The sequence below is a fragment of the Periplaneta americana genome, chromosome 16 (genome assembly GCF_040183065.1).
Source record: "Periplaneta americana isolate PAMFEO1 chromosome 16, P.americana_PAMFEO1_priV1, whole genome shotgun sequence".
Classification (NCBI taxonomy): Eukaryota; Metazoa; Arthropoda; class Insecta; order Blattodea; family Blattidae; genus Periplaneta; species Periplaneta americana.
In genome coordinates, this window is record NC_091132.1 from 167,213,085 (window position 1) to 167,239,598 (window position 26,514).

At 35.4% G+C, this 26,514-nt stretch overlaps 1 protein-coding gene across 2 annotated transcripts; it reads right to left on the reverse strand.

Annotated features, from left to right (window-relative positions):
• Positions 1–26,298, reverse strand: LOC138691820 (zinc finger protein 664-like). Of its 2 annotated transcripts, XM_069814290.1 has the most exons (5): positions 25,845–26,297; positions 19,464–19,561; positions 16,646–16,879; positions 10,914–10,996; positions 1–1,710 (listed from the first exon to the last, which is right to left on the reverse strand). In XM_069814290.1, the coding sequence occupies exons 2-5, from the start codon at positions 19,557–19,559 to the stop codon at positions 918–920; spliced, it is 1,206 nt and encodes a 401-aa protein (XP_069670391.1). In that variant the 5' UTR covers positions 19,560–19,561; positions 25,845–26,297; the 3' UTR covers positions 1–917. The 2 variants fall into 2 exon arrangements, with proteins under 2 accessions (XP_069670391.1, XP_069670392.1); XM_069814291.1 differs by lacking the exon at positions 10,914–10,996 and having other exon boundaries at positions 25,845–26,298.
• Positions 26,299–26,514: the final 216 nt, after the last annotated feature.

The window sequence follows — 26,514 nt, forward strand, 5'->3', positions numbered from 1 at the left end:
TAGCCAATGTTATAAATATTTATTTTGTTACAACATTTGGCAATGAACACCGTATTTTAGGATTTTACAATTGTTTTACAATTCAAAATTACAAATGTCAGACATTGTCCTAGAATATGAAGGGGTGGGAATGAGATAGTCCCAAGTCACACCTTTAATAAAATGATATTCTGTGTGAATTCATTTCTTAAACGTGTGGAGAAACTACCAGTAAAATATTGTGAAAATTACTCAACAAATGACGTAGCTATACGCAGGAGAAATAATGACACCGCAACTAATAGTATTGGTCTGTTAAACATTTAATACTCGTTCTTGTAAAATGCCAGTGTGAATTAGGACTATATCATTCTCACCCCTTCACATATAATTTGAAAAAAATATGTTATCAATCTTCTTCAGCTATCCTGTTTCGAAGAATAAGTTCCGATGTATCCTTGCATGTGTGCATAAATTTTCCTCTCTCCAAATGTAATTTATATATAAAATACAAATTATCTGTAGCCTCAGTGTAGGCGTATATGCCTCATTAGGTTAGCTTTGAGTGTGAAAAATTTTCCACATTAATCACACTTCAAAGTCCTTTCGTCTGTGTGAAGGAAAGAATGTGCTTTCAGATGTGAAGATTTGGAGAAACGATTTCCGCATTCATCGCATTTAAATGGTTTCTCATTTGTGTGTACGGGAAAGATCATACAGATTACGCGATATTGAAAAAGACATTGCGCTGATATCACATGTGTATGGTTTTTCTATCATGTGAATCGTGAATGAATCTTAAAAAACGCCACCTCTGCGAAACATTTTTCACATTGATCACATTTGAATGGCATCTCCCCTTTGTGGATGGAACAGTGATATTTTAGGGTTGCGGATTCTGAGAAAGACTTTCCACACATGTGACACTTCAACGTCCTCTACCTTGTATGTATGCGGGAATGAATTTTTAGAATCCGTGTTTCTGAGAAACACTTTCCACAAACATTGCATTTGAATGGCTTCTCCCCTGTGTGAACGTGGGAGTGATATTTTAGGTTTCCGTAATCTTTGTAAGATTTTCCACACGTGTTACATTTGAAGGGTCTCTCCCCTGAATGTGTGCGGGAGTGATATTTCAGGTTTCCGTAATCCTTGTAAGATTTTCCACACGTGTTACATTTGAAGGGTCTCTCCCCTGAATGTGTGCGGGAGTGATATTTTAGGGTTGCGGAATGTTTGAAAGATTTCCCACACATGTCGCATTTGAATGGCTTCTCCCCTGTATGTATGCGAGAGTGAATTTTTAGATTCCATCTTACTGAGAAACACTTTCCACAGACATCACATTTGAATGCCGTCTCACCTGTGTGATTTCGAGATTGATTTTTAAGACTTGTCAATTGTGAGGATTTTCCACACGGGTCGCATTTTAAAGGTTTCTTCCCTGTGTGTATGCGGGAATGACTTTTTAAATGTCCCGAACTTGAGAAACACTTTCCACAGATATTGCATTTCAGTGAATTTATCAATGAATGAGTCTGTAAATGACGTTTCAGAGATTGAGCCGTTGCAAAAACCTCATTACAGATGTTACACTTATTAGACTCATGGCTTAACTTACAAGCAATTGAACTGTCAAGGTTGTTGCTGCAACACTGTGTTAATTCGTCTTCATTACGAGAAATTACGTCGCATTCTGATGATCGACTCTTTTTAACATTACTGGCATTGCTGAAATGAAAATTTAACACTCTAAACAACTGGTAAACTCAAAATAAATGGGCATTCATATAAAGACAGAGAAATCGAATCAATCGTAATTGAATGCTAAGTATTAATAGTACATCATGCAACGAGCCTATAATGGTAGTAATTAAGACGCAAGTATGTTTGTTTATGAAACGAGCGCAAGCGAGTTTCATAGTTTTCATACGAGCGTCTTAATTACCATTATAGTTAAGTTTCTTACGACTTTTTATGCTCGACCATATTTCTAACTTAAAATTATTCAAAATCAGGTCTTCTTATGGTTATGTGCGAACTGACCTGTATTGTGAGATGTGCGCAGAGGCGAAAGTATTGATTTTTTCCGAGGCCGAATGTCATTGACCTTGGCACAGAATAAGATCAACATTTGTCTGATACAAATTGGAAATTTGTTTTAGAATTGAAAAACGAGAAGACAAATTGAATTTATTTGAATATTATTTACAATTACCGCTAATTATTATAGTAACAGAACACAACGTTCTGCGACAGTATTGGATTTCCAGCCTCCGTGACTTTTCGCTAATTGTCTTTCGATTGCATATCCGAGAATAATCGATACTTGCGGTTGTATAACGGTACAAAGCTGACTTGTCATTGGCTGAACACCTGTACTTTAATGAATAGGTGTAATTTAATGACATGTATTAAAGGACTGCTGCCAGGTGTATAATTACTACATTTCGGCACGGTCGAGCATAAAACTATATTTCTGATTTTGACTCTTTGCTATATAGAATGAAATATAGAATTGGAATGATCCATAGAGCCGATGATCATCGCCTGCAACTCTGTTTGCGGTTGAGAATAGTAAGATTTACAACACTACAGTTGCTGTAAAATGGAATATAGTTGCACTTGAATGTAACACATGGTGGAAGAATACTGGTGTGGCGGATCGTTGACACAAATGCGTCGGGTCTGCGCATGTGACGTCACACTGGGAGGTCAGAGCTCGGAATCAAGCACAGCAGTCGCTTTAAACTTAATTATGGTGACAAAAATTGCGCGAATTTTTTTAATCTAAGTGAAAGAAATATGCAATAGAATGCTGGGCTGTGTTATGTATGGCTACAACAGCCACTCGAAGAAAACGAAATGAACCAACATAAGATACTACGGATTTCCGAAGGACAAAGATCTCGTGGATGACTGTCGAAGGGCGGACAAGTTCAATTTATAAGACGCTAAATTACGATTTTTAAAACAAGAATGTTTGTTCTGACATTACAATAACTTCATAAAAGTAAAATACCTGTAAAAAAGTCTTTCTCATGGCAGTAGAAACATTTGAATGTATGCATTTACAAATACATTAAATATTATTGATGTGGAAATAATAATAATAATAATAATAATAATAATGAAGTAATTATTATTATTACCATTACAATTAATATTAATATTATTATTACTACTATCATTACCATTATTATGAAGTTATTATTATTACCACTACAATTATTATTAATATTATTATTACTAATACCATTATTATTATTATTATTATTATTATTATTATTATAGAAATGCATATGGAGTGTCAGTTGGGAGGCCGGAGGGAAAAAGACCTTTGGGGAGGCCGAGACTTAGATGGGAGGATAATATCAAAATGGATTTGATAGTACACACTGGATTAATCTTGCTCAGGATAGGGACCAATGGCGGGGTTACATTTACATTAATATCACTATTTTTATTGACGCTTATTATTTTCCTATTTTTATTTATTATTTCTGGGTCCATAAGTTTTTCAAAATTTATGTTTGTTATGCAATAACCAGAGACAATGACTTTTCGCATTCAACCATTAAGGATGATTTCCTATGTTTTCTTATCATTTATCTTAATGTTTCTTTTTTCTTTCAAATTTCACATAATTGTTTATAACCCCTATTCAACCAATATGGTCCGAAATTTTAACATTTGTGTCCATTCATATTCTGAAACCAAAATCACTGTCAATATAAAAAAATATTACTGCCAATAATCATGTCAGTAAAACTTATTGTCATGCAAAAATTTATAATGTAATGTTTCTAACCAGTGGCGGTGCGTCAATAAGAGCACAAGAGCACGTGAACACCTTGTTTCCATTAATGAACGACTAGTTTTATTATTTGATACCGTATTGACGTAGTGGGGATGTATATATCAGAATCGAGTATTTTAAACTTCCCGCATCTTGCATAAACTTCTTATGTAAACTTGGTAACATACGTTCACGTACAAGCCGTACTCTTTTCGAGATGGTTACAGGAATTCCACGCATGCGCAGGAGAAATTTTTTTTTAACTGGCCGCTTATGACTCGTCAAGATCACAAAGTGTTAAGTGAACATGATGAGTATCTATCCTACAGATGTGAGGTGCATCGGTGCCTATTGTTCACGTGCTATATCTCGAGGAGGAAATTTAAAAGCCTGTAGATGTCAGCATCTGACTGTAGGAACGTTTACTTTACGTAGATGTGTGTGTACAGTGCTGCTACGAGAGTGTAGTTTGTGAATTACTATACTTAAGTGTCGGCATAATAGCATAGCTTGGCTTTGAAACACGTGCAGGCTGACTGTGGTGGTGGTGGTATGAATTTAAGTATCTGTATGGTAGTGTATAATATTTAAGAATAATATTTACTGGTATATATTTATAGTAATCAATCTATGCGAATGGGATTACAGTACTGGTATAGGCCATAGTGTATCAGTGTGTTGTGAATCAAAATATATTACTGAACACACGCGTTTGTAAATAACGGGACTGTGGTATGTATTCATTATTAACGAACGTAAACAATGAACTCTGTTCAATGAAATTTGGAACAGTAAAGAACTGGGTAAACTGGCTTACCAGGAAAAATTGGAAATAGAAAGACCGAGTTTCATTATTATTACTATTATTATTATTATTATTATTATTATTATTATTATTATTATTATTATTATTATTATTATATGTCGTTTTGAATTTATATACGGTATTTTTCGATAGTGAAACATTGGAATCATGACATTTCATATTGGACTAAACGTACAATTTCAAATTCTTTTCGATTTTTGAACCACAAAATTGTGAACACACAATATTTTATCACGAGCCGCCACTGTTTCTAATAAGTAAAAATAATTATTTGCGTGTGCACTGCTGATGTCCGCACTACATCCAGACGTACGCCACAATGAACCATTTATTGAAAATTAAGCATAAGCAAACACTGAAAAGTAATTGAACTCTCTATATCAGGGGTTCTTGCTCAGGATAGGGACCAACGCCGTGAAGGCGGCAATGAACCTCCGTGTTCCTTAAAAGCCATGGAGTGTGTCGCGAAATTTTGGAATGAATAATAAATTTTATGCCATCCAGAAAGTCTCCTTACAACGCATTTGTTATTTATAACGAAGTCTCTGATATGGTACATTTTATTTGAGACAGACTTTACCAATGAAACGTGAACACCTGCAACATTGCTCAGTTTAATTTTTCTGCCTGGCGATAATTCGAATGGAAGTCAACGCCTTCGTAATTCGTTTACTCTTCCCACTAATAAAAACAAGAGTTTATAATCGTCAGGATATATTGGTCACCTTTAGTATAGCTATACGGTACGTGTGAGCGGGTGATAGTGCGACCATTTTATCAAATGCATTTTGTTTAGATTTTATCATGGGCAAATTTTTAATTCGAAAAAGACATTCTGAATCAAGTTCTGGGTTAGATGACAGCAGTGCTAATTCAAATAATGTAAGAGAAATTTTCCTCCAGGGTTTATAAAAACGTACCGTCCTGCGTTTCGTAAATAGATTGATTAATACTTGCAATATGGTTTTACGTACCGTGAAGATGAATATAAACAAAATCCCAAGTGCCTTATATGCGGAAATGTTTTCTCGACGGTGCCGAATAAATTAAAAATACACACAGAACTGCTGTTTTCAACGTCATAATTGTGTGAATCAACATTTTCTACCATGAAAATAGTGAAATATAGACAAAGGAACAGACTTACGTGATGATTATTTACGTGTTGTCCTGTCAACCATAAGGCCACATATAGAGAAACACTGTGCAACCCACCAAGCGCAGACTTCACATTAATTTAAATGGGTGAGTTTTCAAAAACGATCATAGAAATCATAGAAACGATCATATCCAGCATAGATAGGTTGAAATTTTTGACACATACCTTTGTTTTTTTCTAATGCTACTCAAGTTGCTGCTTGTTTTTTTTTTATTTTTATTTTTATTTTTATTGCGTATTAACATCGATCTAACTACAACACAGGATATCCGACACTACATAGAAGTTGTTTTCAGTGCTTTTCTCTGGCAGAATGCACTGGAACGGCGTTCGGGCATATTTTTGTTACATTTCTCATCATTGAACCGAAATATGTGTGAATAACTATGTTCTCAATATAATTTTTCTTTGAATTTCGCTTAGACCTTGACAGTCTTAATTGGGCGTAAAGGAAGTTAAAAACGACAAAATTTCTGTGCAGTGAACGGTAATCATTTCCCTTTCCACAATAAAATATTCTACACAGAGTTCCATCACCTTTTTCTCCAGAAGAAAAGCACTGGTTGTTATTATTATTATATTGTTATTAATGAAAACAAATGTGTGTCGCGATATCGTGTGTCGTCACTCAAAAAATGTTGGAAACCACTGCTCTATATTAACACAAAACTGAAGTCACTGTCGATTATTAATTGAACTTAATTCAGTATACCGATACGAAATCAGTTCTGATCACCGTCATTGCCATGGCCGACTCCCTAGATATTAACTTATTAAACAATAATCAGAAAACGTTTTATATTTCTTTAATCTGTGACGTTCTGTTATTATAGCTCTGCATTACGTGTATAAGAATCATGACAATCTAATATTTTATTATATATTCAGTTTCATTACGCTTAAACAGGATAGGCTATAGATATAAGTATACAACATTCTAATATTTTGAAATCCTTAAAAAAAAAGAAGAAGATTGATAAGATTCAGTACTTTTAATATTAAAATCGTTCTAATAACTTGTTTCTAAGCAATAAAGGCTCTAGTAATATTAATAGCATTTCCCCATAAAAGATAAAATAAATATGAACATAGGCCTACCATTTTAAAGTGTTGTCGACAAAAATTCCACGAAACGTGGTACTGTTCACAGCTGTAGTATAATAATTATCAAAATTAAAAGAGAGTTCAATACTTGTTCGTAATTCACTGCTTTTTTTTTGCGGTTGTCCATTAATTCATTTTCACCTTCAGTGCACAGAGTTATTGCTGTATCGTCAGCATATTATCATTGTTCATAATTCTAATCTCCTGTAACAAATATTTATTTTCATCAACGATGCCTTCGAGTAACATAATCACGATCAGATCCGCCTCAATGTAATGCTTCACAGAAGGCAAGGCTGGATATTGGTCCCAGCGTGACGTCATCTGTGCAAGTGACAGGGGACAATACCTGCGCACCACCTCACCAATATTCTTCCACCATGAATGTAACATAAATAAATTTATCATTAAATAAATGATATGGAAATAAATGTCTGTCGCCAGGGTCGCCGACACAATTTATGGGCCTCTATGCAATAACTGTACTCGGACCCCCAATGAGACAAGTAACAATTACAAGTTACCATTTATTCTAACCATAATAATTATTTGCAAATTAAATTTTTCTATGATAAATTATCTAGCTTCAATTAGTCAGGTAATCTTTTCGTACTTTGATTTTTATTTTAATTGTAATTGTAAAATTAATACTAATAGTAATTTTATTCGTAATTGTAAATTTAATACTAATTGTAATTTTATTCTTCATATTATAATTGGTATCTGACGGCCTTATCTCTACCAGGTAAAATAAATAAATACTAATACTAATACTAAAAGATAACCCCATACACAGATACGAATCTAAAATATACACTTTCATTACATTGAAAACTTTTAGCAAATCTTCACTTTAGCACAATATATTATATTCATAAAACATTATTCCTAAATACCTGTAATTTTTAACTTGCAGTCCAACATCAACAAACAACAAAATTCTCCTTGCCTCCAATGATGCAAAATCATAAATTATAACATCAAAATTTAAAGATCTAGCAAAATCGCTCTCCAGACTAAGGAGGCCAAGGTTACTCAGTCGTTCTTGACACACTGTTTACCTGAATACATTTTTTATTTCCTTCATGTTGCTTAAGGATCTTTCAGCATCAGCAACTGTCACAGGAATTGTATAGAATATCCTAATGGCTATACAAATATTTGGAAATAAACTGTCCAGTTTTAATTGCCTCAGACTATTTAGGAGATTCAAGGGTTTCAGTGGGGTTGGCCCTAAATTAGAGGCATTAATTGATTTTAAATATTTCGGCTCATCACTGATCTCTTTGTTAATGTCTTCATAATATTTTTCACGCAGTCTAGAACCCATATTAGTATCTTCCATTTTTTTCTGTCTCTCAGCTCCTGACTTATGCCTGTCCTTATCCATTGTGCAGTTAAAGTATAACTGATAACACTAATGAACAGAATTTACTAGACAACAACGACAACGAAAAAACGAAAGTTTCGACACGAAACATACAATGTACTGAAAAGGAAACATGATCCTGCGACTTCGGTTTGGGAGAGTCCACTAGCATATTGTGGTGGTAGTTAAAAAGGACAAGACAATAAATAATTGAACGTGTTTGGTACAAGCGACAGGAACATAGTTCAGGCAAATGCCTGGCCCCTCAACGTTAATGAGGGAAACTGATATTTTATTATATAGAAGTCAAATTTTTACATATGAAGTGGTAATTTGTATTAATTCTACTATTGTTGAGTTAATATGTCAAATTCATGTAACAAATATTCTTACAAAATGTTATAGTATCCATATGTATCTACGAATAATTATTCATGATAATAAAAAGTAATCAGACTCACTTAATCTGACGGGCCCTTATTGCTCATGGGCCCATGTGCACTTGCCCTCTTTGCCCCCTACTTCTCGTCAGCCCTGTCTGTCGCTATAAAATGTATTTAAAATTGAAGGGGAGAGAACGGTAATTTTTAAAATAATTTTTCCATTTCGTATAAAATACTATTTCTTTGTATGTAGAGAGCTCATGGCTATAGCAACTCAACCAAATATAACCGGAATTTTGTCCCGTAGGAGTTCTTTTACATGCCAGTAGAGCTACTGACATGAGCCTGTAGCATTTAAGCACACTTAAATGTCATCGACCTGGTCCAAGATGGAACCTGCAACCTCGGGCAACAAGGCCAGTGCTATACCAAGTCTACCAACAAGGCCAACTTTATAAAAATGAACCAGTCGGAGATGAAAAGCGTAATTTACGACACAAAATACTAAAACTGTACTGAATACGAGGAAAAAATATGAAATTTGAAATCTCAACCAGACATCGAAAAAAAGTCATGAAAACTTCAAAGTAATCATTTTGACCAAAATTAAGACCAGCATATTTCTTTTCTGTCTTCATTACTTGCAAATTCATATATGCCATTGATAGACGCATATGAGATGTAACTGTCCTCAAGAGAACAAGTCTCTACCTTAAATCTATGCGATTGAAAAAAAAATATATATATAAATTACCAAATTTCAGAATTTTTTCATTATATTATGCGACATGCCTTAGGATGATCCTTGAAGTTTAGGGACATAACTATTTGCCTCGTTTCTACTTAGAAAATGCTCCTTCAAATCATATGAGGAAAATATTTATCATTAGTCATTAGATTTTAATAAGTTACTCGTATATTCTATACCTCATTTTTGTATTTCAGTACCAATTTTTTAAAATTTTGGACAGCCCTGAAACCCAAACTATTTACATTTCACGATTTTTCTTTCAGAATTATGCATATCATGTTAAGATCCCTTCATGAAAACAAAAAAATGTTAATTTTTATGACAGTCATGCAAGATTTATTTTTCAAATTTGTTGAGTTTAAATGGAATGACCCATTTATGCATTCTTCAAGGCAGCAGATATGTTGGGAACTGTGAGCCATAATTAGTGTAAATGTAAGGTCATGTATTGTGGGTCCCTATTACCACGGCATGGCACGTCCTCAGTTGCGGATCGAGGAGACGGCCTCCAGATATGGAGGGTAGCTGTGAATATATTGAATAAGCAGTCACGGACAGCCGATGGGGGTTAGTAATCCAGCTTGGGGGTTGGGAGAAGGGCTAACAACCCATCACCGTAAAAAAAACAGCTTGTTACGAATCCTTCAAATATTGGGCGAATCCAGAAATGCATATAGATTGTTAGTTGGGAGGCCGGAGGGAAAAAGACCTTTGGGAAGGCCGAGACGTAGATGGGAAGATAATATTAAAATGGATTTGAGGGAGGAGGGTTATGATGATAGATTTTATTTTATATTTTACTGGGTTATTTTACGACGGTTTTTCAACATCTAGGTTATTTTGCGTCTGAATGAAATGAAGGTGATAATGCTGGTGAAATAAATCCGGGGTCCTGCACCGAAAGTTACCCAGCATTTGCTCCTATTGGGTTGAGGGAAAACACCGGAAAAAACCACAACCAGGTACCTTGCCCCGACCGGGATTCCAACACGGGCCACCTGGTTTCGCAGCGAGATGTTACGACCGTTACTCCACAGGTTTGGACATGATGACAGAGAATGGATTAATCTTGCTCAGGATAGGGACCGTTGGCGGGCTTCTGTGTGGGTGGCAATGAACCTCCGGGTTCCTTAAAAGCCAGTAAGTAGGTAAGTAATTTCAGTGTAATTAATGGTAAATTATGGGTTTTTACCCTATCCGTAAGCATTAAAATTTCATAGTGACAGGTTCATTATTCTCTATATAGAAAAGTGGAGAAGTCTTGCGGGCAAAACACATTACAAAATGGAGTGTACGTAAATGTAAAACTTCTCAGCAGCAGAGTGGTAGAACACAGCCAAAAATTGTAAAAATTTGTCAATTTTTCGAATGATCAGTTATATATGAAAGAAACTGTATATTGAGGTGTCGATATGGATAACCACATCCATATATTAATAAAAAGAGTATTATATAGCTACCCGAACATTTAAGTCCCCATACAATCATTAAAAGAAGCTGTCAAAGATTGAAAGAAGAACTGAAACACGCAAACTACACTCACCTATCAAGCAAAACCATATCTTCTTTTGCAGATATTTCTACTTTCTCTTCCTCATGAAGTCTGTTCAGATCGAATGAATCTTCCTAGAAAGGTGAACAATTAATGAACATAGCTTTAACTGACCACACAGATGATCTGTATTTTCAATGTCAGAGCTGAACCTCAATCCTAATGATTACCATGTAATTTTTTTAGTAATCTTATAATGACTTTTATATGGAATAGAAGTCTTTTCTCCCAACTGTTTCCATTTCCTTCCTTCATGTATACTTCCTTACATTCAGGCTATTTGTATGTATTAAAACGCAGTGGAATCAAGTTTCAACATTGAAAATATGTGCACGTGGTGTAGAAAGTTCCTGCAGTTTGCGGAACCACATTTTTTTACAATATTCGAGATAAATAAACAGGAAATTGATATTTATACATCACACATATTGCCAATACATCATAATTGAAAGATTTATTTCTCCAAAAGCAAATTCTCTATCACGATTTGTTCTTTTAGAAATAACATATCACAACAAAATCTTCTTTCCTACACTCATGCGAACTATAATCTGATGGTTACTATCAAATATATGTAATAAAGATTGTTCCGTCAGATTTAGAAAATTCAGAATTCGAAATGTATCAAGATATGGAACTTGATGTATGTCGTCATTGTAGAAGGATGTAAGACATTTCAATGTAGATCAAAGTTCGTAAATGCTGATTTTATAATGAGGATGATGCAATTAATAATAATAATAATAATAATAATAATAATAATAATAATAATAATAATAATAATATTAATAATAATAATAATCATAATAATAATGATTATGGTAGTCGTGGTGTTGTGGTGATATTGATGATGATAAAATACAAAATTTTGTCCAATATTCTTTTGGGAAGATAAGTCCATATGTAGATGAAGTTATTGGGGATCATCAATGTGGTTTTAGGCATCGACAGATTTTGGAGAAAAACTGGGGTAAATCAGATTTCAGAAAGGCATGAGACTTGGTTAAAATAGAAGTTTTATATAGTACTGTTATTGAATTTAGTATTCCCAAGAAACTAGTTCGATTAATTAAAATGTGTCTCAGTGGACCATACAGCAGAGTTCGTATAGGCAGTTTTTGGCTTATGATTTTGCAATTCACTGTGTGCTAAGGCAGGGAGATGCACTATCACCTTTACTTTTTAACTATGATCTAGAATATGCCATTAGGAAAGTCCAGAATAAGGGAGAGGGTTTGGAATTGAACGGGTTATATCAGCTGCTTGTTTATGTGGATGATGTGGATATGTTAAGAGATAATCCCCAAACGATTAGGGAAAACACGAAAATTTTACTTGAAGCAAATAAAGTGAGAGGTTTGGAAGTAAACCTCGAAAAAACAAATACAGTGAAACTTCCCTTAACAGACACTTATCAATAACGGACCCCTCTCAATAGCGGACATTTTAAAATTGTCCTGCAAATAATATTGGCTCTTATCATAAAATTCTTCCAAACAGCGGACATTCTCAATAACGGACACGGACACTGAAATGTATCTCCCAACAACAATTAAAACTTTCAAATAACGGACAGCGTGAAAGAAAAAAAAGAAAAAGAGGGTTGTAAATTAAACGGAATTCTTTGCAACAATCATTATCGTGCCTTTGAACGTTCTTGTACTTTATTGAAGGTAAGCAGCACAGTTGTTAGTTGTGATACTGTACGTGAGCAGTCCGTACTTTCTTAGTTTCTCAAGTTGAGTGTTCGGAAGTACAGTCACATTAAAAATGTCACAAAAACGTAAACGTTTGTCACTAAAAGAGAAAGTGGATATTGTAAAGCATAGTGAGAAGGAGAAATTACGTGTTCGTGAGCTGGCTACAAAGTTTAATGTGGGAAAAATTCAGGGTAGTGTAATTTTTAAAAACAAGGATGTTATTTTAAAATCATACACTGAGAATGCAATTCTAGATTTCTTTGTGTAAGGTGAAGTGGTACAGTGACTGATATTTATTTCATTTACAAAAATTTACTGGTACGATTTCTCTCTGGATGAATACTGTACTTGAAACAATCTCACTGTCTACTGTACTGTCCTGTAAAATATAGTGTTGAATATGTATGAGAAATTTTAACGATTTTCTAAATAACGGACACATCTCAATAACAGACATTTAATTTTTCCCCAGCGGTGTCCGCTATTGGGAAGTTTCACTGTATATGATTATGTCTCATGACCAGAACATAATGCAGATGAGGGTGGTGCAGCCAGTATAGTGCTGGCCTTCTGTGCCCCAGATTGTGAGTTCGATCCCGGCCCACGTCGAAGGCACTTAATTGTGCTTAAATGCGTCTGGCTCATGTCAACAGATTTACTGGCTTGTAAAAGAACTCTTGTGGGACAAAATTCCAGCAAACCAGTGACACTGATATAACCTGGAAATACTGTAAAACAAAAGAACTGGAATATATCGTTTGAAAAGGAGGAAAAATTTAAGTATCTTGTTGCAACAGTAACAAATATAAATGAGACACTCGAGATTAATTTAAATGCAGAATAAATATAGGAAATAGATATTATTCAGTTGAGAAGGTTTTGTCATCCAGTCTGCTCTCAAAAAAGTTAAAAGTTAGAATTTATATGCAGTTATTTTTTTATTTTATTGGGTTATTTTACGATGCTTTATGAACATCTAGGTTATTTAGCGTCTGAATGAAATGAAGGTGATAATGCCGGTGAAATGAGTCCGGGGTCCAGCACCGAAAGTTACCCAGCATTTGCTCGTATTGGGTTGAGGGAAATCCCCGGAAAGAAACCTCAACCAGGTAACTTGCCCTGACCGGGATTCGAACCCGGGCCACCTGGTTTCGCGGCTAGACGCGCTGATCGATGAACAGTTATATTGCAGGTTGCAATGTATGATTGTGAAACCTGGACTCTTACTTTGAGAAACAGACATTAAGGGTGTTCGAGAATATTGTGCTAAGGAAAATATTTGGGGCTAAGAAGAATGATGTGAGAGGAGAATGGACAGTGCTACAAACCGCTGAACTGCACGCATTGTTTTCTTCACGTGACATAATTAGAAACATGAAATCCAGACGTTTGAGATGGGAAGGGCATGTGGCATGTATTGATGAATCCAGAAATGCATATAGAGCAGACGTGGGCATTTAAAGAGATGCGCCGTACTACTCTGATTGATGCAACACGCATCACCTGTTAACGTAGTACTCAGCGGTGGATCGCGTGAAGTATTGAAACACGGAACGTTAAGTAATTACGCAGGACAAAAAGATACATAGTTTTCTACAAATGTTATTTTTAAGAATAATGACAATGAAACAAAACAAATTTTCCAAAACAAATACAAACTATTTTACAAAAAGCTGAAACATAACTGCATTTCTAATTTAAACAATTACTGTAAAAACCTTATAAAATTATATAAAACGTACAATTCCACAACAGTTAAAAAGTAATGCCATAATCTGAACCAATTTGTTTTGAAAGGGCATCAGTCACTAATTTGCATCCTTTGAAAATAAAATTAAGAAACTAAGGAAAAATAGATTCTTAACAAAATATCAAGCACATTACTAAGAAACAGAAAAACAAAAATTAGGCTATTTTTTAAACTTCTTACTGTAGTTCTTCGTTCTTTTTGTCAATTTACGTCAATTGACTCATGCCCGTAAAAGAAAGGATTCGTTTATTCTTCTTCGTCACGTAAATCAGCAAGTGTTTCAAAATTGGGAGTTATGTCAGACATTGCAATTGTGAGCTGATAGAATAAATTTTCGTCTGAAATGCGTGATCTTGATTTGGATTTTACAATGGCCAACTGAGAAAGAAACTGTTCACAAATAAAGGATGAGCCTAACATAGAAGCAATTTTCATAACAAAACTCCGAAGATGTGAATATTTTACTTTGCAAAGTTTTTAAGCTTATATACATCTAAACCAGCCATATTTGTGCACCTGCACTTGGGGTTTCGCGGCCAGACGCGCTAACCGTTACTCCACAGGTGTGGACTACTATTGTTATAAAAAATAAAATAAAAAAAAAATTGTTCCATTAAAACGAGTCTTTTCATGTCGCTCAACGTGCTAGTAAAATTTTGCAGCATAATAAGCACCTAACGCTTTCCCCTTTTTCGCAACAAATGAATTCATTTTCCCGTTCTTTGTGGAAATAATATTTTTAGACTTTTTTACTTCAGGATCTTCCATAGAGAGTGATTTTTTTTTTTAGTGAAATCCACCACTAACTGCCAGTACTTCAACCAGTCGGACAGGTACTCCAGCTAGGGGTGTGGAGGGAGGGAGATCACGTCCTTGCGTTCGACTCTTCGACATGTACTACTGATGCCCACGTCTGATATAGAGTGTTAGTTGTGAGATCTAAGGGAAAAAGACCTTATGGGAGACCTAGACGTAAATGGGAGGATAATATTAAAATGGATTTGAGGAAGATGGGATATGATGGTAGGGACAGGATTAATGTTGCTCAGGAAAGGGGCTGATTGGGGAGCTTTTGTGAGGGTGGCAATGAAATTCTGGTTCCTTAGAGGCCATTTGCAAGTAAGTGTTATTATTATTAATATTATTATTATTAGTTTTATTATTATTATTATTATTATTATTATTATTATTATTAAGCTCTATAAGCTATGAAATCTCTTGGCTGCATAGTTTAGAATATAGTCCCACTGAACTCTACAATCACGAACAATTTTCCAGTTCTCATAATTTTTTAAAACTTATATGTCCTCTTTCAGATTTTCCAAATAACTAAACCAAGGCTGATTTTACAATTGGAAAACTCTCTCAAATAAGGGTGTAGCCAACAGCTCTATAGGACAGGTTTCACGAGAAAGGAAAATAATTTCAAGTACAATTTCGTTAGGCTTATATTTACTAGTAGAACCTTTTGACTAATCAAGGATACAAGCTTATTCAGTTATTGAAAGCAATCATTAATTTTTATATTTAAAAGCTTCAGAATTACGTTTTCTATCCAAGTCACATTTTTCATTAATATGCTACAACCACTTTTCTGGGGAGGTCTTCAATTATCCCAATAAATTAGAAAAATAAAGTCAGAATATGGAACATGCATTCTGACGAAAGAATTGTGAGTCAACAGCAGCTGAGGTACTGAAAAGTGTGCCATTCTCTCATATTTGTTTGTGACAGAACAAAACACCTTCATAATGTAAACTGAATTACTATTTTTCTATAAACTTACTTCTTTGCAAAGTTCGATGACATTCAATCTTTTCCTGAATTTTAATAAATATATATCATCATCATCATCACCACCACCACCACCACCATCATCAACCATACAGGTTTATAATATAAGCCCAGAAGAACTGTTATGGTCGACAAAAGTTTTAATAAACATATTTATGAGTTTAAATATCTCACTTGATGACTAGCATAGTAATTTCTACATCATTATATTGTAAAGTTGCAATAAAATCCTGATGCTAAGTTCTATTTTTTCCATGCATTCGAGATAATCCTTTCTGTTGTTCGCCACAAATATGTATTTGCACAATATTATTTAATGTCATGTTCAAAAGCGAGAGCAGCTTAAGTTTAGAAAATTATTGCAAAAAAATAATAAAAGGAAAAAAGGAAAATCGATTAATATTTCCAGATTGTTAATGCCTCTCTGTTATATTTAAATCACACTAGCTATATCTGCATAAAGATACTGAAACACTTACATCAACTTCAGACTTCACCATTGGAAAGGTAATGGGCACAGGAGTACTTTCAACTTCAGACTTCACCATAGGATAGGTAACTGGCTGTGGAGTGTCTTCAACTTCACATTTCATCATAAGAAGGCTAACAGGCTCTGGAGTGTCTTCAACTTTTACCTCAGATGTGAGATCATAACTGCGGTCCACACATTCTGTTTTGATGCCTGCCACTTGCCGATGCGATAAATCCCCTTCCTACAAAACATCAAGATGTCATGAATAAATTAATTTACCCAGGTTCAAGTTGACAGCATTCGTAACAGCTATCAATCAAGTTCTGCATGGCAATCACTGGCTAATTATTTCAACAAAGGCAACAATTTAGACAAGAAACTTACAGGTAGAAGAGATACGAGACTTTAGGGACATGTGGAATGGTAGATAATTAGCCAGGTCTTCCATTCTAAAAATAATTTACATGCTGTAATATGAGTAAAAGAATCTAACTCAGTATCTACACCATGTGACTAGACGTCTTCTCGAATTCGATATTTTATTACTTGTAATGAAGACATAACCAAATTGGAATTATAAAAAAACATAGCAAAAGAAACAAACAATGGAGATATCCAACCTCAAGGTTCTTCATCATAGAGGAGGCAAAACTTTCGGCTTTTAAAATCCCCACAGGAATAATGTGATATACGAGGCGTTAAACCCAATTGACTTAAAGTAGATAACGCAATAATCTTCCTTAAATCATTTTCAAAATTGTTCTTAAAGTAAGTTCCAAAAGGGTGTAGTAAGTAAACGGGAAGATACTTACAAATCATTTGTGTTGCATTGTATTCCCCATACTTCAATTACTTCTCAACATAATATCCACAAATGAAACGTGCATTTCCATAATGTTGTAAGTGCCGATACTGGGAGAATCTATTTTTTCACATATATCAGTTGCAGGTGCACTATTTGACAATATTACGGAAGGTTATGAAGAAAGTGCTGCTGCAAGTTATAAAGTAGAGCACTTTCAGGTTGCGCAAGTCACAACGTTGTATGTACTGTATGAAACTATTTTTGTTCCTACTGTAAACTTCACAAATTGGCACTTACAACGGTCTGGAAATGCATGCTTCAATTATGGAGGCATTTATCGAGTCGTGGCATAATTCTTTCTATCCCCTCATTGTAAAAATCGCCAGCCTGCGATGCAAACCACTCCTACACTGCTGTTTTCACTTCATCGTCGCCATGGTCTTCCGTGTAGATATGGTTTATTTGAATTTCTTTTTCCTTGGTGATTGCAGTGTGCCTCAATTCCATGGACTGCTGCTTCGATTCAGGTGTCATGTGACACACCCAAGTCTCGTCACCTGTCACGATATGGTCAAGAAACTCATTGCCTTGCTCACTGTAACGTGTGAGAAAGCTCAATGCACTGGAAGCTCGTTTAGTTTTGTGTTCCTTGGTGAGCATCTTGAGTACCCATCGTGAGCACAATTTTCGATATCGTAATCGATCTATCACAATTTTGTAGAGAACACTCCGCAACATTTGTGGAAAATTCAAGGAACACGAAGAAATTGTGAACCTCCTGTCCTCATGAATTTTTTTATCGACAGCACGCACCAAATAGTCATTGATCAAAGATGGCCTACCGGTATGCTGCTCGTCACGCACAGAGACGCGGCCATCGATGAACTTCCTAACCCATCTCCTGACCATTCCATCACTAATGGCATCATCACTATACACCTCACAAAGTTGACGATGAATGTCAGCTGGTTTGATATTTCTCAAACTCAAGAAACAGATAACAGAGCGCATCTCACAGTCGGCGGGGTGCTCGATCACATTAAACATTTCAACTGATCACAACTAACCACACACACGGACAGAAGCTCTGAAACTGCATGCACAGCTTGTCTGAGGACTGAAGAAGAAAACACGCATACACAAAATAACGATTGTAACGATGCGACGGCTGTAAATGAAAACGGAACTTACTTTAAGAACACGCCTCGTATTTCAAATTTAACTCTGTATGCTTCTCTCCGCCCCCCCCCCAAATCATCACTAGAAATTCAATACTGTTGCAGAAGATCAGTGGAATAATATCTTTTGTACTACATATATTTAGAATACAATAATAGCATGGAATATTTTAAGCCACTATAATAAAAGGGATTCGGTAATTCTGTAGAAAAATTGATCAATATGATGGATCTAATCGAGAATCAGTGACAGGTTAAGTCTGGTTTTTTCAGGCTTTTAGTATGCCTAACAAAAAACACGTATAAGCAAGAGATACAAAAAAACCTGAACAAACCAGACCTAAAGCCTCATCTCTGCTGATAAAGATTTAACATGTTACATATAACACATTGAATTTGACAAGTACACGGATACTACAAGTCCCAATTTACTTAACATGTCACTGACGTCCTTTATATTGACAAACGTTTTCTACCGAATTACCACGGATTCTTTAGCAAAATCGAATACACACACAGTATAAATCCACGTCTCCTTTGTGCAATGTTTTTATAACGATATCATTTCTAATAATATTCTCTGTAAATAAGTGTACGATCATTACAATTGATGTTTTCCTTTTAACCTGCGATATTAGAATCATTGTTATGGAAAAATAATTCGATTAATGCTTTGTTTGTTTCACATCTACATTTACCCTGTTTGGTTATTTTCTTATCCAGCAGCATTGGACTTTAACAATAGAATCAGATATCTACTCAGTACTGTATATGTCTAATTCCTTGCACATTGCAATTGATAGACAAACAAACAAAATACATAGAGAATCTTTTCAGTTTACCTCCGATAAAGTCGTATTCTCTTTTATTTCACATGTGTTATGTGGTTCTGAACCCAATAGGTCAACCACAGGTTCCATCTTGATCCCATCCATCATAACTGAAAGAAAAGTTCCAATAACTGAAAGTGATTTACAGAAACTGAGCTGTGCAGGCGAACGCATTACAAGTTGGCATGATAATTCTCTGGTCGCCGGGAAAAGGCACAAGTCAAAAAGAATAATTTTTCAGGAGAGATTTTCTTTTTAATTTACTCTTAACTGAATATAAGTATATATGCATAAGGGTGTAAATTATTTGACTTATTTGAACTGTTTTATCAGTAAAGCGAATTGAGTCAGTGAAGTTATGGTTTTACAGTGCAGTGAATAGTTCCGATCAGTGATAATTTATAGTGTCAATGAAATGTGTGCTATAGTGTCAGTGAAATGAATTAAAGAGTGTCAGTGAAATGCGTCATAGTGCCTCTACAGTGAGTGAGATGAGAGTAAAGTGAAAGACTATTGAAACTTATGTAGGGTCTATACATATATAGCTTGTATTGTAAAATTGGGTTATTTTATGTTTCATTATTAATTGTAATTTCTGTGTCAAACTGTATTGTGTATTCTTATTGTATTGTGTATTGTATAATTGTATTGTAATTTTGTTGTGTATTCTTTATATTGTGTATAGCACTGCTACCGGGTGCTTGCCCACTTGCAGTGTAAATAAATACATACACATAATAATGAAATTCATGTATATTGGTTAAAGTAAGATCCTTTTCAATTTAAAATACAAGAAAATTTATTATTTTAAAAATTAGAGGCCTAATTAGTCAAATCCACGCTCCTCACCTCCGTGCTGGGATCTTTCTAAAATGCGAAAGAGAGAGTGGTTAGCGGAAAACAACGGGAAGCTACAGCATATATCTTTCCCAAGAAAAACTGCAAACAAGGCATGATGAGTGTTTTCACAGTAAAAGATTCTGGACGTAAAATATCCCCCCATACAGAAGGGATGCTGGGGAAGGACACATCATGAAGCAACCAAACAGAGAGAAGGAAAGAAGACTAAGGATTGGGACGTGGAATGTAAGGACTCTTCTGCAGGCAAGAATGTTGGAAAAATTGAAGCAAAAAAATGAGAAGAAGCAAAGTGGATGTGATGGGAATATCAGAATTAAAGGTGCGAAAATAGTGGTGAATTGGTGAGTGACGAATTTGGGTTGTTTTATTCATATGGTGAGTGCAAAGGGAGTCATAGTGTTGGAGTATTATTGGGACCACGTGTGAAAGATAAAGTGATATCAGTGCGTTATGTAGATGACCGGATGATAATGGTGAGACTACAAAGGAAGACAATGGACTTACAAGGAGGGGACACCGAATTAAATAAGATTGTGTGATTTGAAAGTACAAGAAGTACTGTTTAAAGTCATACCTGGTATGGGTGGCCAATGACTCCTCGTTTTGAAAATATTGGCTATTGTTTGTGACATACTTCCGTTAGGTGCTCAATAGGGAAGCATTAGACTGTGTAACAGCGTAGCCCATATGGTTGGATGCTGAGTTGTTATCCAGGCAACCTCAGTTCGAATCTTAACTTATCCTATATTTTTTTCTTTTAATAATAATGATTAATATTGTGATCACAGTTATCTACTTACATACCTATATCATATTTCTCAATGTATTGAATGCTTCATCACGTTTTAAAAAAGCACTAATTAATTAACATTGTATTGTAAAGGATAAATAATGAAATACTGCTCACGTAGGAAGGTAATATGTGTCACTGGTGTTCGTTCTATTTCTGTAGCAGCTATTCTATTTCATTTTGTACCCGATTCATTATGATGTCATAAAAACACACAAAACATACACATTTCCTGCACCATGCACAGCAAATGAAAGAAGGTTGTCCACAGTCACATTTTTCCGCACTTCTGCTGCGAAACAGATATCCTTCACATTCACAAACACTTCTCGTTCGTTTATCAATTTTGATGCGTACCGCGCATATTTCAACGTGGGTTTGAATATAGGAAATGACAACTGAAAGTGAATTAAAATAATATAATAATAATAATAATAATAATAATAATAATAATAATAATAATAATAATAATATCAAGCTTTAAAAAATGAGAAGGCATTAGGATTCGAACTCAGGTTGCCTGGATCACAACTCAGCATCCAACCACATGAGCTACGCTGTTACACAGTCTAATGCTTCCCTATTAGGCACCTAACGGAAGTATGTCATAAACCAGGGTCGGGCATGAGTGTGGCTCCATTTAGTCTGCCAGAGCTGCTATCGCTCCGCAAGGCACTTCAATTCCAAGCCAGAGCAGAATGCTCACGCAGTGGCGGACTCACATTACAGCTACCTTCCCTGCATTAAATATTACAAGAGCCACGGTTGTTCTAGTCATTCAGTCTGTCAGTACATAATAGTTTATAAGGATATTACATCAATCCATTGTACAGCACACACTTTATAACATTCTTATTAATTTAATAAAATAAACTTCGCTCTATGCACACACACAAATCATTAGGCTTATTTACATAACCCATACGCACATACTGCAATATCCTCACCACGGTTCTACGAGACAGGCGTATGGCTTCCACTTCCCCTACTTGCTGTGGACAGAGTTCATCTGCCAATATAATTAAACATCGCTTGATGAAGTTACTTTCGTTGAATGTTTTCAATTCCTTTGCAATTTCGTGGCAAATTTTGTAGCTAATTCCCATAGCCGATTCACTAAGTGCATTATTTTCATCCCGTTAATACATAATATAATATAATATAATATATAATCTATGATATATGATATGATATATGATATGATATGATAAAATATATGATATGATATATGATATATGACCATAAATTAATACAACTCAAAGAAAATTTATCTCAGGTACATTATATTAGAGTATTTATTCGATATTTATATTGCATTATAGGTTATTATAGTACATTTAGTAATGTATAACTTTAAATTATACATATATTATGACATATCATCATCATCATCATCATCAACGCTACAGCCCAATTTGAGCCTTGGCCTCTCCTAGAACTCTCTTCCATGTATCTCTGTCCCTGGCACCCAACCACCATCCTTTAATTCCCACTTTCTTTAGATCCTCTAAAAGTCCATCCATCCATCTATCGCAGTCTTGGTCGTCCTACACTCCTTTTTTCTTCAAATATATTCCCCATAACTTTCTTGGATATCTCATGATCTGCCATCCTTTGCACATGTCCTGCCCATCTTAATCTTGATATTTTAATGACTGTAACTACATCAGGGGACTTATATAGTTGGTAAAGTTCAAAGTTGTATCTTATTCGCCATTCTCCATTATCACATATTGGGCCATATATCTTCCTTAAAATTTTGGTTTCAAAGGATCTCAATCTTGACATATTAGTCTTTGAGAGGGTCCACGTTTCACAGCCATACGTTAATACAGGTTTTACCAGAACATTATAAATATTGCATTTTGTTTCCCTTGTAAGAAGTCTTGACTTAAAGTGCCTCAATAATCCAAAATATGTTTTATTAGTACTTTGAATTCCCCTATCAATTTCTTCGCTAATATCATTAGTGTCATTGATTAATGAGCGCAGATATACAAAACTAGAGACCCTCTGAAATTTATATTGATTAATTTTTAGATGGGTTGTTGTTATCACGACTCTTTTTTGTTTTTTGCATCCAAAAATCATGTACTTGGTCTTCTGTTCGTTAATTTTCAGCCCTTATGACATATCACAGTATAGTATATTACAGCGGAAGGTCCGTCTTCAAAGTTCGCCATCATACTGCAGAGTCACCACTGCACCTACACTGAATGACGTACAGTATGCATAAGTCACAGCGATCGGAAGACCCGCTCTTTAAAGCACACAGAGCTCATTTCTCAGAATCACGTAATGTGCCCAGCCCTGTCATAAACAATAGCCAGTATTTCCAAAACGAGCGGTCATTGGCCACCCATACCAGGTATGACTTTAAACAGTGTCTTGTACTTTCATGTCACAAAATCTGATTTAATTCGGTGATATACAGAGCGTGTCCTCTCCTTGTTAGTGCTAGTGCATGTTTATATGCCACAAAGTGGATTAGCAGGCGATGAAGTGGAAGAAAGCTATGACAGGATAGAAGACAAGGAGAAGAAGGGAGCATGTAATCCTAATGGGCGACTGGAATGCAGTTGTAGGAGGACAAGACGGAAGAACAGCTGGAAAATATGGACTGGGAAAAAGAAATGACAGAGGAGAATATTTGGTGAAATTCTGTAAAAGAATTGCAATGATTGTTGGAAATACATTATTTCAACAACATAAACGAAGAAGATACACATGGTCATGCCCAAGGAACGAAAGGAGATATCAGACAGACTATATACTGGTACAGGAAAGATTCCGAAATTGCTTAAAAATGCGAAGACTTTACCAGGAGCGGATATTAACTCCGATCATGTCCTACTGATAGGTGAAGTAGATATTCGTCTGAAGAAGATAAGAGAGAGACAGGTGACGAAATAACTGAACATGGAAAAAACTGAAGAATGAACAAGACAGAAGAAAATTTGATTTAAATTTTCAAGAGAAAGCCGCTACATTAGAATCCACACCTGAGAATAGTAATGAGTACTGGACTCATTTAAAAAGTTGTATACAGACAACAGTAGAAGAAACAATAGGATACACAGAAGGTGTGAGAATTAAGAAATCGTGGGTCACAGGGAAATGTTGGAGCAGACGGAGATGAGGGGAAAAATGGAAAAATATCAACACAGAAGGAGGTACAAGAAACTACAGGGAACTCAACAATGAACTAAGAAGAGAAACTGATAAAGCAAAAGAAGACGGGATGAAAGAGAAATGTGAAGAAATACAGAATCTAGAGAGAAAAGGTAGTAAAATGTTTGAACTTCACAAATAAGAACAGGAAATCCATGTGGTTGATGGAGGACGACATCGGAAATGAAATAAAAGACAACAACGAATACTAAGCAGATGGACGAAATATGTAGAAGAGTTATATGACACAAAAAATCGTCCAGATGACTTAGCTATAAGAGACGAAGATGCCACATGAAAAGACGAAAAAGGATTCTCTATTTTAAACGAAAAAGTTGAACTAGCGCTTAAGGACATGAAGAATGTGAAAGCAACTGGAGTTGATGGAATCCCCATAGAATTAGTGAAATGCTTGGGAGAATATAAGAAGCAAATTCTATCATTATGCAACGAAATATATGAGAAAGGCGAATGGCTTCAAGATTTTACAGAGACAGTGTTGATTCCCATACCGAAGAAAAATAATGAGAAGAAATATAAGGAGTTCAGGACTATCAGTCTAATATCGCACTCGGCGAAGATTCTCTTGCGAATACTGAATAGAGGTTTATATTCTAAGATGGAAGAACAGTTGAAGGAGAGCAGTTAGGCTTCAGGAAGGAAAAAAGTACGAGAGATGTAATTAGACTGCTACAGACAATCGGTGAAAGATACCTAGAGAAAAATAAAGAAGTGTATATAGTAATTGTGGACCTAGAAAAGGTTTTCGACAGAGTTAATTGGAATAAACTGATAGGGATCCTAAAGAAAAATTGGCGTTGATTGGAAAGAGAGAACTTTCTTCAGTAATCTTTATATGAAACGAGCGAAAGTCAGGATAGGAGAAGAAATGTCAGAAGAAAATGAAATTGGAAGAGCAAGTATGTCAAGGATGTCGTTTATTACCTAACCTGTTAAACATCTACTTGGAGGGTTTAGTAAAGAACTGTTTTCACAACATGGGGGGAGTGATAATGGAGGAAGAAGAATAAAGTGCATAAGATTTGCTGATGATATGACGTTGTTAGCAAAAGAGGAACAGTATGGGTTGAAGATAAATGCAAATAAGACGAGGAAGATGGTTTTATTTTTATTTTCTATTGGGTTATTTTACGACGCTGTATGAACATCTATGTCATTTAGCGTCTGAATGAAATGAAGGTGATAATGCCGGTGAAATGAGTCCAGCACCGAAAGTTAACCAGCATTTGCTCGTATTGGGTTGAGGGAAAACCCCAGAAAAAACCTCAACTAGGTAACTTGCTCCGACCGGGATTCGAACCCGGGCCACCTGGTTTCGCGGCCAGACGCGCTGACCGTTACTCCACAGGTGTGGACAAGAACATGGCCACAGGAAGAAAAATATTTCTATTACTAGGCCAATCTTCGTTATCCTTCACACTTTTCATGAGCCTGACGTCTTATTTGCGTTTCATTATGAGTTAGATGTGTTAAATAAGTGGATAGCAAAGTTATATGAGCCCGAAGTATGTTACAAGACATGTGGGTTAGTTGAGGCGATATCTACTTACGTGACGTGAAGCCCAGGAATGTCAAAAGCTTTCAATAATTTAAGAACGATTTTTCTCCGTGTAGCCCTTTGTGAGGAGGTATCGAATCTTAACTTCAATTATATACGATGCAATCCATAAAATCTCTTAAAAATACAAAATTACAACTGATCTCTTCCACAACTGTACTTCAGCGAAACGAATCTCCTACTCTCTCATATACCGAAGGTGAAAACAATTGGCATCCAGATTACACACAAAGCGCCAACCATAGAGATCAATGATGCCGTGAATGTGATGGAGTTTACTCGTTTACTGCTCTTCACAAACTATTATCGGCCACTACATAGTCACGAAGGTCAATACGTAGTAAATATGCATCCATTAGTTGCTAACCACTATGATCGCTACTAACGCCTCATCACAGACAATGCGAAATAGTACTGGCACAGTCTGTTATTCCTAGTATCCTCAAAACTCAAGCTTCGTGATTGTATATACTAATATAGACTGTGTATCGGCATTCTAGCAGAGTTGCCAATGTGGCCATTCTGGCGCCTTTTATATTCCTTGTGGCGATGAAAATTTTCATTTAGCGATATGGCAACTTTACTGGCGTCTTTAATATATGTGTCTACCCATTTCACTTTGCGTGATTCCGGTTCCATCTTAAATTTATAAAAATAATGCA

What these genes read in the sequence shown, in the direction of transcription:
- LOC138691820 (XM_069814290.1), bottom strand. Translation starts at nt 19,559, where the DNA reads ATGATGGATGGGATCAAGATGGAACCTGTGGTTGACCTATTGGGTTCA. An exon ending in AGAATACGACTTTATCGGAG is followed by an intron (nt 16,880 to 19,463) that starts GTAAACTGAAAA and finishes GATGTTTTGTAG; the next exon opens with GAAGGGGATTTATCGCATCG. An exon ending in TGGTGAAGTCTGAAGTTGAT is followed by an intron (nt 10,997 to 16,645) that starts GTAAGTGTTTCA and finishes TCACCTTTCTAG; the next exon opens with GAAGATTCATTCGATCTGAA.